Source organism: Aythya marila (assembly GCF_965140915.1).
Source record: "Aythya marila genome assembly, chromosome: 1".
NCBI classification, from domain to species: domain Eukaryota; kingdom Metazoa; phylum Chordata; class Aves; order Anseriformes; family Anatidae; genus Aythya; species Aythya marila.
This window is the reverse complement of record NC_139042.1, coordinates 3,238,784-3,252,113: the sequence shown is the minus strand read 5'-3', so window position 1 is coordinate 3,252,113 and position 13,330 is coordinate 3,238,784. Positions and strand designations below refer to the sequence as shown.

General features: G+C 47.3%; 1 protein-coding gene across 2 annotated transcripts in view; it reads right to left on the bottom strand.

The window, feature by feature from the left end:
- MYO7A (myosin VIIA) overlaps window positions 1-13,330 on the bottom strand; it is an 86,693-nt gene that overhangs the window by 67,524 nt on the left and 5,839 nt on the right. For both annotated transcript variants that reach the window (XM_082766185.1, XM_082766186.1), the window contains exon 2: window positions 4,631-4,688. In XM_082766185.1, coding sequence (XP_082622311.1) covers window positions 4,631-4,648 — 18 coding nt within the window. In that variant the 5' untranslated portion in view covers window positions 4,649-4,688. The remainder of the gene's footprint in view (window positions 1-4,630; window positions 4,689-13,330) is intronic.

The following is a 13,330-nucleotide window of genomic DNA, read 5'->3' as shown; positions in this document are numbered from 1 at the left end:
AGTGACATCTTTAGGGGCTCTGACAGACATGGAGAAGTTACCATCAGGCATGACAAGATATTTTTCAACAGCTGTCCCTGGGGATGTAGCTTTTCCCCGAGGAAACCTAAGCTCCCAACATTAACTCAGGATAAATTCTGTTACGGGGTGCTTCACAATTTCCTATGCCCTCAAACGGAGGTCCCATCAGCTGGGTATTTTGCTATCCCCTCTTGAAAAAGCAAAAGTAAACTCACTCACACACATTAACAGCTCTCCCTCCACGCTTTCCTTGCCTTGAGATCAAACAGAATCAGGTTTCCAGTGCTTATGGTTAGGGAAAGACGGATGCTGGGAGCTTGTCTGAGGTATCAACAAGCAGGAAGGAGTATGTTCATGCAGGCTCTTGGACGCTGGCTATCTCCACACCAGGACTGAGACTGTTTGCTGTACCTTTATTTGACATCCTGCGATTTATATTCCGCAGCCATAGCGCTGCGAGAGCATCTCCCTAGCCTGCAGCTTCATTTTCTGCACACATCCACCCGGGCGCTTTAATTGTCCCATAAATCTGACGGAAAGGATTTGATGCAGGGAGCTGTTAAAATGCCAAATGTCTTGAGCACAGCAACTAATGAATGACTCCCAATGATTCATGTTTCAATCTATATGCAAATGTGCCCTTTGGTTGGCTTGTGCCGGACTTTTCATTGCTGCATTATGGCTATCCAGGGAAGCCTCAGACTCATAGATCAGACAGATACAAGGCATAAATGGGCGAAGACTTAAATTATTCAGTGTTTATGAGAAAAGGAATCCAAGCAGCGGGCTTACACTTTGCTTTTTATAATTACATGATTACAGATCAGCCCTGAGAAGACCTACAATAATGTTTGTTTTCCCCCCCGCCCCCTTCTTGCTATCAAAAAATACGGCACAATGAATCACTTAGAGATGCGAGGCTGAATGTGTGTTATCTGATATCACCCAGGGCCAGAAAAATGTGTGTCAGCTCCCCGAGCAAACAGCGCTCGCAAAACCCAGCTGAGAGATGTTTGTGAATGGATCGAAAGGTTTCAAAATCCCTCTGCTATTCTTCCTTCCAGGAAGGAAAACCATCTCCTGGAGCGTTGCAGGCAGTCTCTGCGAATGCTCTCCATCAGAAAATCTGTTCTTGCTCATTAATGAACTGCACGGGTCCCTTTCATCCGCAGTGCTGTGTGCAGTTCTGGTGTTGGGAAGTATTAACTGAACTGGGGTGGGTGCAGAAAGAGCTGCTGCTGTTACAGGAGGGTTGGGAGTTTGTTTTACGAGTATTAAAAAGCAGATTTTGGAGGATTTCAGTCAATCCCAAGGCTGCCAGGGAAAGTGTCTGCTCTCTCTATCACCACTGGAGAAGTGGCAAGAGGGGGAAAGGGCAATTTTACACAAAACACGATGCTGGCACAATAACAGGTATCTGCCAGGAAGCCACATATACCTTCAGAAAATACAGTTTTCTATGTCAAGGACAGCGTTATTCACATAGGGCTTGTTTTGTGGGGTTTAAAGCTGGGTGTGGGTACAAGGTCTGGATTGCCAGCTTTCTGGGCTACCACTTTCCTTCTCTGCTGCTTCCCCAAGCTGCCCTAGATCCACTGCATTACTCTCCAGAGCTCAAAAGTGGTCTCCAGCTCCATCTTCATGTGTCAGGCACGGCGCTTGGCCTCCCTCAAGGGACCTATACGCTGTCAGAAATTATCAAGGGAACATTATCTGCCCTCCAAAGGTAACCCTGGCCAGACTGGAAAAGGGGAAGACTCAGGAGCCAGATCCCAAAGGAAACATTAGATATTTGGCTTCATTTCTTTCAAGTTGGCTTTCAATCCTATCTAAATCAAATCCCACAGTCAAAATGGGACTTTGGACTGAATATATTTAAACACTTAAATATTAATACAAAGGGATCCCCTCAGAGGCCTTTGTGGTGTTGAGATTTCTCTGTTTTGTGCATTTAAGGCCCAGTTCTGGGTTTTACGCTCAAAGAACTGCCAGAGGTGGCACCGACTTGGCACAATGGATGGTTGCAGAGAAACTGGGAAGTTTTGGCATTGCCCCCAGGAACTGCCCACAGGCAGCACTGCTGAACCAGACGTACAGAGCTGAGGTTTCTGACCAAGCTTTTGCTCCTGGAAAGCTTCAGACTAGTTGGAGACACCTTCCCTACATGTCTGTCCCCCTGGTGTCAAACTAAACTAGAGCTTTATAGCAGGAGGCAGTTCCATGGTGCTTGGCCCATCAGGACCTTCATTTCTTTCATTTACCTGGTTTTGTTAGGTCTCTGCTGTTTCTTTTCACTCCTAATTCTACTTCTCTGTCTGAAACCCCAAGAGTAGACGTGAGGCAAGCAGCAGGTGCTTGCCCTTTGCCATCGGGACTGTGGTGGCCTTGGCAAACCCCTCGTTGAGGAGCAGAGATGTGCTGCTCACCAGGCCATCCGTGCTCCAGGCCACCTCACCCTCCTGGTCTCAGCTCCATCTCTTCTTTAAATAAAAGACAAACCATGCAGGAATGAGCTGCTGCTGTGCTGTGGAGCCAAACGAACTTGTCAGGCTGCCAGGACAGGAATTTGGGAAGCCCTTCTTTTATTTCTTCCCTTTCTTTGTGCATGGAAATGAACTTGCCATCAGTAATTTGCTAGCGACTAAAGCTGATAAGTTTGGCTCCCTGCAGGCCCCTGCTGGGGAACAATATTGGCTTTTCTTCTGAATTACTGAGTGGAAGGCACAGAGAACAGGGTAGGAGCCTTGTCTGCTGCCTTTTCCTTGCTGAGAGCTGTGCACTGTCCTCCACACTCAGCTGTCCAGAGCCAACCCTCTAAGGGAGACATTCAAAAATCAAAAATCCTGAGTTATAGCTGGGCAAAAAATACCCACTTCTATGCATATCTATTGCCTGATATTTGTCAGCAAAAAGCTGCTCAGCATCTGAACTAAAATCAGGGACAGCTTAGTCTCAAAAATATTGAGAATAGCAGGAAATGAAAGACCTTTTTGAAAATTGTAGGTTGTTTTGAAGGTCTGGGGTTTTTCTCATTTCGTAATGAGAAGTTGCAATCCTGAAGTAGTGCATCAAAAAATGCTGATAACTTTTAGCAGTCCAACTGAGGGTTCCTTATACACCTTCAACATACAGTCCTTGTGAACTAAGATGTTTGCAGGGAAAACAACTGACTATCTGCTCTAAAAAAACCCTACAGGAGACTGAACTATCACACTGAATAGTCAGCAAGGCTTCACTATAATAGATTCTTGTAATTCCTACCTGAAGGTGATGGGCTTTGAACACTCAGGTGATACCAACACATCAGTTGCAAATGGCTCCAGGTTTTATTTTCCATCATCCAGATTTCATGACAAAAATATCAGCATGTTTTTCCTTTCATTATAACATCCTATAAACGCTCTGTCACCTCCTGACATAGGGGCAGCATTGCTCCTGCTCTGTTCCAGCTTTATTGCTGTACCACTGCAGGTAGGAGAGGTAAAAGCCCAAGAAATCAGCACTGGTTTCACACCAGATCCACTGCTTAGTGAGGTTTTAATGAGGAGCCAAGTCCCTTAATAGATCCCCAGGCTAATTGATGCCTGGAGTGGGGGCTATAAGGCATCAGGTGCCTTGATGATGTTATTGGAGCTGTTACTGCCACTCTTTGCTGTAACTTTCATGATAGCAGAGGGGACAGAAGAAAATAAGGAGGTTCCTGCACCTCAGCTCTCCATTCACAGCTGAGTCCACCTAAATGTCATAGGATAAATGTAGGGTAAATGGAGATTTTTCCTACCCTAGGAGAGGCAGGAGGGAAAAGACTTCAGAAACACCCCCCTAGACAAGATACCTTGTTTTTAGAGAAGAAGGAAGATGATCTATTTGATTAAAACTCTTCAAAGAGCAAATTTAGACACATACAGAAGACTAGGAGCTAGTAACTGAACCACAGCAGGGTGATCTGCAGCAGAAAGACATTACAGGCAGCCTGGAGTGACACCATCCTGAACAGAACTATTGTAGGGTATTTCTTAGAGCCACAGCTGCTCTTCCGAGCTTTCAGATCAGCATTTCAACTTACTTTAATTTCCACACCTGTTTTCTTTGGCATCACAAACTCCATCTGTCTGAGTTTGCGACGTGAGGCCAATGCCTCTGCATCTTTTGGGAGGGGACTGAGCTCCTTATCTCTGATAACTGAGGCAGTCATGCCCAGATGCAAGGAAAACTACAATCCGAAGCCCTAAATGATATCTTAGTCTACACCAGACTCTCCATGCAACTTAATGCATCAATTCTTTTTAAATGTGAAAAAAAAAACAACCTGTTTTATTCTCCTGCATATCCAGGACTCACGTGCAGCTCCTGGGCCACCCCAGATGAGAAAATAGAAGCAGAGCATTGCGTGAGGTTAATCTGGACTACACACACAAAGCAATGATTTCCTCTAAGCCAATCAAGGATTAAGGCTAATGAGTATCCCTGCATCTTGTAACAGTCCCTTTAGAGAAATAGAATGGGATGGAAATAGCTTGATGCGACCCTTCCCCCCAGAGAAGACTTGTATTAGTCCTTGGAGCGTCGGGGTAAAATTAGAAATGCTGGAGAGGAATGCTTCACCTACCTGTCGTAGAATGACCATGGTTCCTGTATAAACACATCAGCAATCACCAGGAATGAACCTAAAGCAAAAGAAATTGGTAATTAATGGACTGACAGCCCGACTCATAGACCCCCTCTTGACACCGATGGGTCAGACCCAGCCCCTCGGCGTGGAGGAAGGCTAGGAGCACTTTAACTCCCAACGCTTTCATAATATTAATTCCAGACAGTGTGAGACAATCCTCTAAGACACCAGGATTAATGCCTGCACCGTGGTGAATGAGACAGGGACTGGAGGTTGCTTATGCAAGTGGTGTTTTGTAAACGGAGTCCTAGAAAGTTATCCAAAGATTAACTGGCAAACAGGCTGAGGCTGATTTCTTGCACGTACCTCCCAAATCCCAGGCTACGAGTTAATGCATGTGAAGAGCTGCCCTGTCCTTACTGCTCACAAGGCTGGATGGACTGATCAACTTCTAAGCAAAACTGCTTTCAGGAGGGGAAAGGAAAGACCAAGCCCTTCACCGTAGCTCACAGATAATATCTGCATTAGGCAGAGCAACTCCACGCTCCGTCCTTGCCTGTTGTACGTGCTGTACCTTTGTGGGATTTGCATGTGCTTTATATAGGAAAATCCTATGTTTGTGCTTCCTGGGGTGTGGTGTCACCTTACGATGCTCCCAGCGTGAAATGGGTCTGGTCTCCGCAAGCGAAAAATGCTTTCAAGGAATTAAATTTCTGCAGCTTTTAATCTCCAAGTCACCCGCACTGCATGGCAATCAGCAATTGTTAAATTTATGATGCGCAACGTTTTCCATAATAGTAAAAACTCTCATGAAACACTCTTAGAAAGTCGGCAAAAAGGCACACTTTCTGAGAGCTGCGAGTCCCACGAGACATGGGGGATGTGAAAGCTGATGAAAGATGATCTTGCAGGACACAAGACATTTCCCTTACGGCGACAGAATGGTCCAGACAAGTCATACAAAACCAAGTATTTTGTATTGAGTTTCAGCCATATATTTATCTTTTGTGCTTTCCCAGCTAAAAGGAGAACATTTATGGGAGGACTGAAGAAAAAATAAATGTCTTTAGGGGGTTGGTCCCGATGATCTCTTGAGGTCCCTTCCAACCCCTACGATTCTGTGTGATTCTGTGTCTTTTCACCCCTCTCAACCATCCCCAGGGGAAACATCCCAAAGAGACACAATATGGGACAGACTCAATCCCACAAAACAAGGAGTTGCTTGGAAAACATCCAGACCAGCTACATGATCCCTCTGCCTTGTCTTTCCCTGGAGAAGGAACTGGTGTCCTGGTGCAGCCAAGGCATCACTGTTCGTCAGGAAATACACACTAGGCAGTTTAGCCAAATTTTGGCCGCAGGCCATATTTAATGAATTAATTTTGCTTTCTCTAGAAGACAGATGACTAGTAGAAAATCACGTGCCCACTTAATATCTGAAAGGTTGTGAGGCAGCTTTCCTAAATCTCCGTTTGAATCTTCTCTGTAGCACTTTAAATTATTCCTCTTTCCAGCAGCCGAGTTCCTGGGTTGTGGGATTTCCCTGTCCAAAAAAAAAAAGAGATCTCACCCCACAAGGTAGCTCATAAGTATTCCAGTCATTACTGATGTGCATGTTAATTAACCAAATGGCTATGTAAGGGGCAACCAGCTTTCCCCAGCAGGGAAAACCCCGAAAGGGAAGGGCAGAGCACGCAGCAAACTGCCCTCCCTGTTCTTCGCACGGGGGTCAGTAAGAAGGATTGGGCTTGTCTGAGCACCAGGGAGATCAGCAGCCCTCTAATTCATGGTGCAATGAAGCAGCCATCTGGACCCTCCGGCCCTCCCTGGCAGGTGAGGGTAGGGAACATCATTCCCACCCTTATCTCTGTGTGGATTTCTCCACGCTGGTGACTTCCTCCATGACTTTCTTGATGATTCGGAAGATATCCTGATTGCAAGAGCAAGGGAAACCCAACAGAGCTCAACTCTGGAGGAGTCTGGACAAAGCTGCTCCCCTGCAACTGCAAAGACGGAGATCACTTTTCCAATCTGTTTAACTGGCATTTCTGCTCTCCTTTTTGGCACTTTAGGACCAGAATCCAGCCACATGACCAGCCACACTGCTTGGGGCATCGCTACATGATGCTAATCCCCCAGAGCAAATGCCCATTAAGCACTGGCTAGGAAAAATTCAGGTCTTTCCTTCTAAGTGGAAGTTCTGTTCCTTTCTCCTGAAGTCCCACATCTCACATCATTTTCCCATCTGCAAATGCAATGAAGAAAATGAATAATGAATTTAAAGGGTTCACTGACATTCAGTGACAGCCTGTCCTCTGCTCACCCAGCTTGGTGTAAAGCTTGGTTTGGGGAACACCCTGGGCACCTAATAGTGTGAAAAGCCAAGAGAATTGGCTGTTGATTCACTGCCTTACTTCTACTTCACTTGACTGGCAGAAGTGTAATGTACCACCCCAGCTGAGCAAAGAGATTTAACAGGCCAATGCTCTCTGCACACTGCTCCTTTCACCTCCTGCCCTCCAGCAAGGGATCTGAGAGGGATTAAAGATTTTGCAATGCTTTTTACTGTTCATCTGAGAAATGGTGAATAAAAAGAAGGTCAGACCTACGCCCTTGGAGTCAAGTGACCTTGTCCTTACCAAAAGCAGGATTCAGATTGGAAAGAGAAATCATGGCTCTCGAATGAAGTTGAAGTAATAAATCCACCGGTCTGGGGGGTCTATAAGCATTGAGCCCTTCATCAGAACCAGGGCTTTGAGGTCAGAAGATGCTAGACCATGGAATTGAACACAGCAGCCATCCACCTTCTTCTTGGCTAAGAAATGTCTTCCCTGCTAGCTTGATCCAAACACATCAACAGACACAGTCCACCACTTCTCTAAGTAATTAGCTCCAAAGATCAAACCATCCTTTTTGTTTAAAATGAAGTATCTTCTCATTTGTGTCTGGGAAACTCTTCCCAAGAGGTATGTGCCCTTGTTTTGACGACATGCCATGTCCTCTCCGTTGTATGTCCTGTGTCTGTTGGTTGTTCAGTGTCAGCACCTGGTCTGTGCTCCTTGTGAAGGCACTTACCTCCTTCTCCCAGCCCTTCTCACTCTGCTTTTCAATGAACTGAACATCAGACTCTCATAACAAAAACTCTGTGGATTCTGAGCCCACCTTGGATAGAAACTTAGCAACACAGAATGGTTTGGGTTGGAAGGGACCTTAAGGATCATCTCATTCCAATCCCATACCAGGTGCCCTGCCTGGGCACTGCCAGGGCTGAGGCACCCCCAGCTCCTCTGGGCAGCCTGGGCCAGGCCCTCAGTGCCCTCAGAGGGCAGAATTTCTTCCCAAGGCCTCCCCGAAGCCTCCCCCCTGCCAGGCTCCAGCTGCTGCCCCTTGTCCTGGCCCCCCAGCCCTGACCAAGAGTCCCTCCCCAGCTTTCCTGCCCCCGGGGCCTTCTCTTACCCAGGCCCACCACCCCCAGCTCTCTCAGCCTGGCCCCACAGCAGAGCTGCTCCAGCCCCTGAGCATCCTGGCTTTGGACTGATATGTTGATGGTAATGGCCATCCACTTATACCTCCCTCTCCCATGATGCAAATATCTTCATCCTCCGGGAGACTCGCAAGCACTCCCTGAGCGAGCAAACACGATGAGATAAAACCTCTCTTGTGATGGAGACACGGTGAACGCCACCCAGTCAGCAAACCACCTGCCGCCGTGCTGAGAAAGTTCCCTTCTTTGCATCTTAATTGCCGCCTCCGCACGAAGGGATCAGCCCGAGGTCAGGCTGACAGGTGACAAGAGGAACGTGAGGAAACCGTCACCTCAGCAAGGGAGGTCACAGCACCCACAAGGTGCAGAAAACACGGGAATTACCCACCTCACCATCTCACGTGAGCAGTGCATCCCTGATGCAAACTGTCTGCAGGCACTCGCATGCCCTGGGAGATGATTAGCACAGCGTTTCTTACTGGAAAAACCCTGATCCGAGTTCACTGAAAGGAAAAAAAAATGTCTTTCCTACAGATCAGACCTGAAGTGGCCACCAGATTTCCAGTTAACGCAGTAATGCTGATACTGGGAGGCAGAGGAACTGCTGCTTTGAACAAGAGGTGCATTTGGGTGGAAAGGATAAAATCCCCTTCAGTTGTGGGTCCTGCTGCATGGAAAATGGGGAAAAACTGAGGTTCAGACAGAGCTGCAAGGTGACACATGAAGGTCTATGTGACAATGAAGGGTAAAAACCCCCCGTGAAGCCTTGGGTCCCCCAAAGGGCTCCCCATGTTTCTCTAGTCATCAGTGCAACATGATGCAACTAAACAACAGGCAGCATGGGCTGCAAGGGCTGTTTTAGGGAACACAGCTTTTTCTATAGCTGCTTCTGTGGTGCTCAGCATTACAGCACTAAGAGCCACAGGATTAGCTCCTAATTAGATTTCAGGGTGCTCCCGTTGGGCTTCCGTGCTTCTCTTTCTGGTGTGGGTGGATGATGTTCCTAGGGAAGACCTGGTAAGCTTTTTTGTTGTTGTTGTTGTTACAAAAAGAGATGCTTTGGTCATCCCACAAAGATCAAATCTGGGATCTCCAAGCGCAAAAACTTCCAGCTACTAGAAGTAAAAATACCCTCTCTCCAGAGAAGAGAACAGTCTGCTAATCAACTAGCCAAATAACTTAAAGGAGAAAAGACTGCAGACACCAAGGTGGACTATTGCAGTAAAGTAGTCCAAGGGTGCGAGCAGAAGTGATGTATTATTTACATAGATAGTTTCCATTGCTGTAATTTATTTTTATTTTTATTTTTTCTCTTTCTGCAAGTAGCTCAAGAAAGAAAGTGCAAAGCCAATGCACACTGCAGTCTGTCATTCTGCAAATGCAACTGAAACCCAAGGAAATGATGCTCGTAACTGAAACCACCAAGAAACAGGGTGTAATCTACTCAACACGAGTGACAGAGGGGTGCCAGGGGTTGGGCAGTAGGTAGAATTTCCAGCCAAAGACTTTAACAACCAAAACCAGGACCTGATTTTCAAGAGACTTCAGGCAGAACTGAAAACTTCTAAAATATTTTGCTTTTCTCTAAAATTGAGCAGTTAAACCACGTCCTGAGCTCTTCACACTGGTTGTAGAATCAGACAATGGTTTGGGTTTGAAGGGACCTTAAAAGATACCTAGTTTGTTCCCCATGCCCTACCAGGGACATCTTTTGCTGGTTGCCTGAAGGATAAACCTGGTCAGGCTAAGGGTCAGCTAAAAATGTAAACAGGGTTGTTTGTGCTGACCCATCTAAAAAACTCACTGGGCAGAGCCCCAGCAGTGCAAACTGTCAGAGACACAATCAACTTCAGAGCAACTGTGTTATTTCCACAAGCTGACAATCAGGGCACCACGAGACACTGAGGTGGTGATATCTGGCTGTGAAGTGATTTAGAAGACAGCAGGTGAAAGGAATGTGATCCTCCGTGCCTTCCTCCACCAGAAGCTGCAGGAATTCATCCCCGCCCGTGACGACGGCTCCAGGCTGTGCCATCCTGTTCACTTCTGCAAAGCATTGAATCAGCGAGCAAAATGTCTGTGGGTGCTCAAATCCAGCTGCAGGACCTCCAAGCCTCCTTGGTGCTCTGCAAGCCAGTACTGATCTCCTCAGGGAGTTACCCAAACTCTTTCATATTTTGGATTAGTGCAAGCAAAAACATTCCCCAGAAAGCCTTACATTATACATATGTTCAGCTGTGCTGAGGGGGCATGAGTGCAACACAAAGTTAACACCACATCCTCATAAAACACTTCTCACAGTATTAAAGGAAATAAAACTAATCCAAAGATATGTTTCTAACAGTATTAAAGGAAATAAAACTAATCCAAAGACACTGCGGGCATTAGGATGTGATTTTAAACAGAGCTCAAGACAAAAGCAAATGTTTTCCCAATGCCAAGTGCCCATCTTATAATGAACTTTCTACCTAGGAATGGTGCAAAGCGGTGCCTGAGCATTTCTTTGCCTGCCCCAGGCCATGTCCACAGATCACAAGAGTGCTGGGAACAAATTCTGTGTCACCAGTGTTTATCCAGATTAGTTTGGGGTCCATCGAGTACAATAAAATCATGCAAAACCTAGAACGGGAGTTCATTAGTACACAGCCATGCCATGGCCTTCTGCACCAAACCAGCACACATCCTCCCCTCTGCTGCGATAATGTTGACATTTAGTTGATTTTGTGGTTCTCAATCTTTTTTTTTGTGTGTATGCTCCAAGTCCCATCTGAGAGCCAAAGGGATCGAGGTGTTTGGATGCTTCACTGCATTTCATCCCATCTGCGGAGATCACCTCCATGGCTATGGAGACAAATGGGTGCTTCCAAGGTCTGATTCACTCAATCTGCTGGAGAAGTCAACATCATTTCTCTCCATAACCTCCAGAGGAAGCCTGAGGCAGCTGGTTTTGTTTGGATGTCCCCTCTTCTGTCCCGTCCCTGTGCTCCCTGAGCATCTGGGAATATGTCAGAAGACATATTGAGCCCTATCACACTTAGCTGACCCTATGGGATTAATGTGGCCTTCAGACCACCACTTGAAGGGTCTCGGTAGCAGTACCCCACAGCAAGACACCTCATCTGAATGAGCCCCAGCCAAAAAAAAGGCTGCTTTAGAGCAAGAAACCAGAAAACTCCCTCCTCTGAAGAGTCAGAGAATCAGTACTCAGTCTCTGTTCTTCTGAGAGCAGTCGGGAAACGGGCATCAATTTTTTAAGCCTCCAGCAGGAAGCTGAATAGATTTGCCATGCATTCAATCCCTCCGACAAGCCCGGCAGGTAGAGGAGCTGAACAAAAGGCCTGACCTTTTCTCCACCCTATGCTTTCAAGAAGCTGGAGCAGAACAATGCCTTGCTGTGGCATCCGATCCCAGCTCGCCCCAGCCTCCCGAGGAGAGCAATTTCCCTTTGTGCACCAGCCTCTACCTGCGACTGAGTATTTTTCAACAGTAATGAATCAAATAAAGTATCCTTTGGCAAGGCAGGCAGGTGTAATTTCAGCATAAGCCATTCCTAGCAGACTGGGTGAGTCTAGGCAAAATGCTGCACTTGCAGCTTGGCCTCAGGGTGTTTGCAATTTGTTTTCATCCCTTCTTTACGAACTCCCAGTCTTGCTAGGATCTCTAAGTGGGGCATAGCACTGGCCAAGAAGATATGAAGAATGAAGCCAGTATGTGAGCCTGAGGGTGATTCAGCCCACGAACACACGAGTCCTGCACGGTGCTGGCCCATATGGGAAGTCACAGACTCACACAATCATGAAGGTTGGAAAAGGCCTTCAAGATCATCCAGTCCAGCCATCCCCCTACCATCAATGTCACCACCAAGCCCTGTCCCCAAGCACCACGTCCAACCTCTCCTTGAACACCCCCAGGGACGGGGACTCCCCCACCTCCCTGGGCAACCCGTCCCAAGGCCTGACCGCTCTTGCTGAGCAGAAATGTCTCCTCATTGCCAACCTGAGCCTCCCCTGGCACAACTCGAGGCCGTTCCCTCTGCTCCTGGCCCTGGTTCCCTGTGAGCAAAGGCCGCCCCCCAGCTCCCCACCCCTTCCTTTCAGGCAGTTGCAGAGAGCAATAAGCTCTGTCCTGAGCCTCCTCTTCTCCGGCCCAAACCCCTCCAGGTCCCTCAGCCGCTCCTCACAGGACTTGTGTCCCAGGCCCCTTGCTGGTCCAGAGCACACAGGGACATCTGCAGACATGGTGGAGGTTGACTTCAGGTTATTGTTTATTGACACTGCAATGAACACATGGATCTGGGAGGAGACTCATGAGTGGCACATCCTGGTTTGCACCAGGCTGAGGAGGCAGAAACCTTCAGAGGTGCCTGGGCTCTGCCAACAGCTGAACCACAGCCGTTAGCCCTCAGCTCAAAAAAAGGTTTAATCTTTTGGTGGCATTGCTCAGGTATGACTAGGCCATGATATGAAGGAGGAGAGACTGCATTATCTCCTTGGCCTTCCCAGCTTTACATTTTCGGAATGTGTAAGAGCAGAGGCCTTGCTCCACAACAGAGGGCAGGAGAAGGAGCAGAGCATGGCTGACTGGCACCAGGGCCCCAGCATAACATTTGAGGGGTCTTAGATGAGTTGTCCTGTGGCACACCAGGAGCTGGTGTAGTTTTGGAGGGGTTTAAGTACTTGGGATCCTTCTAAGTCCCATGAGGTATTCCTTTTTAGAGCAGTCTCTATGTGATCTACCATATGTCAGAGTTAGGAGCTGAACGCCAGACAAATTGCAGTTCAATAATTTAATTACTGACCCACTGCTCTCTCTCTCTCTCTCTCTCTCTCTCTCTTTTTTTTTTTTTTCCTATAGAAAGGTTCATTAAAAAGAGTTTTTACTGCAGCCACTGTTGCAGTAATCACTCCAGCAAGCTGTGTTATTCAGTCACAAATCCCAGGCTGTTTACAGAGGAGGAGATGCTGCTGTCCTCATTTCACACGGAGGGAAACTGAGGCACAGAGGGATGACGTGACTGTCCCCAAGGTCACACAGGAGGCCAAGGGCAGACCAGGAAGGCACATCGTGCTTCTTGTAGACGCCAAGTCTGTGCCTCCAACTCCAGATCAAAACGCCTTTAATAAAGGCAGCTTCCCTGCTCTTCTCTGTCCTTAAATTGTCCTAATAAGCTGCCACCTCACTCTTTACTCTTGCTGCTCCCTAAGACCTCCGAG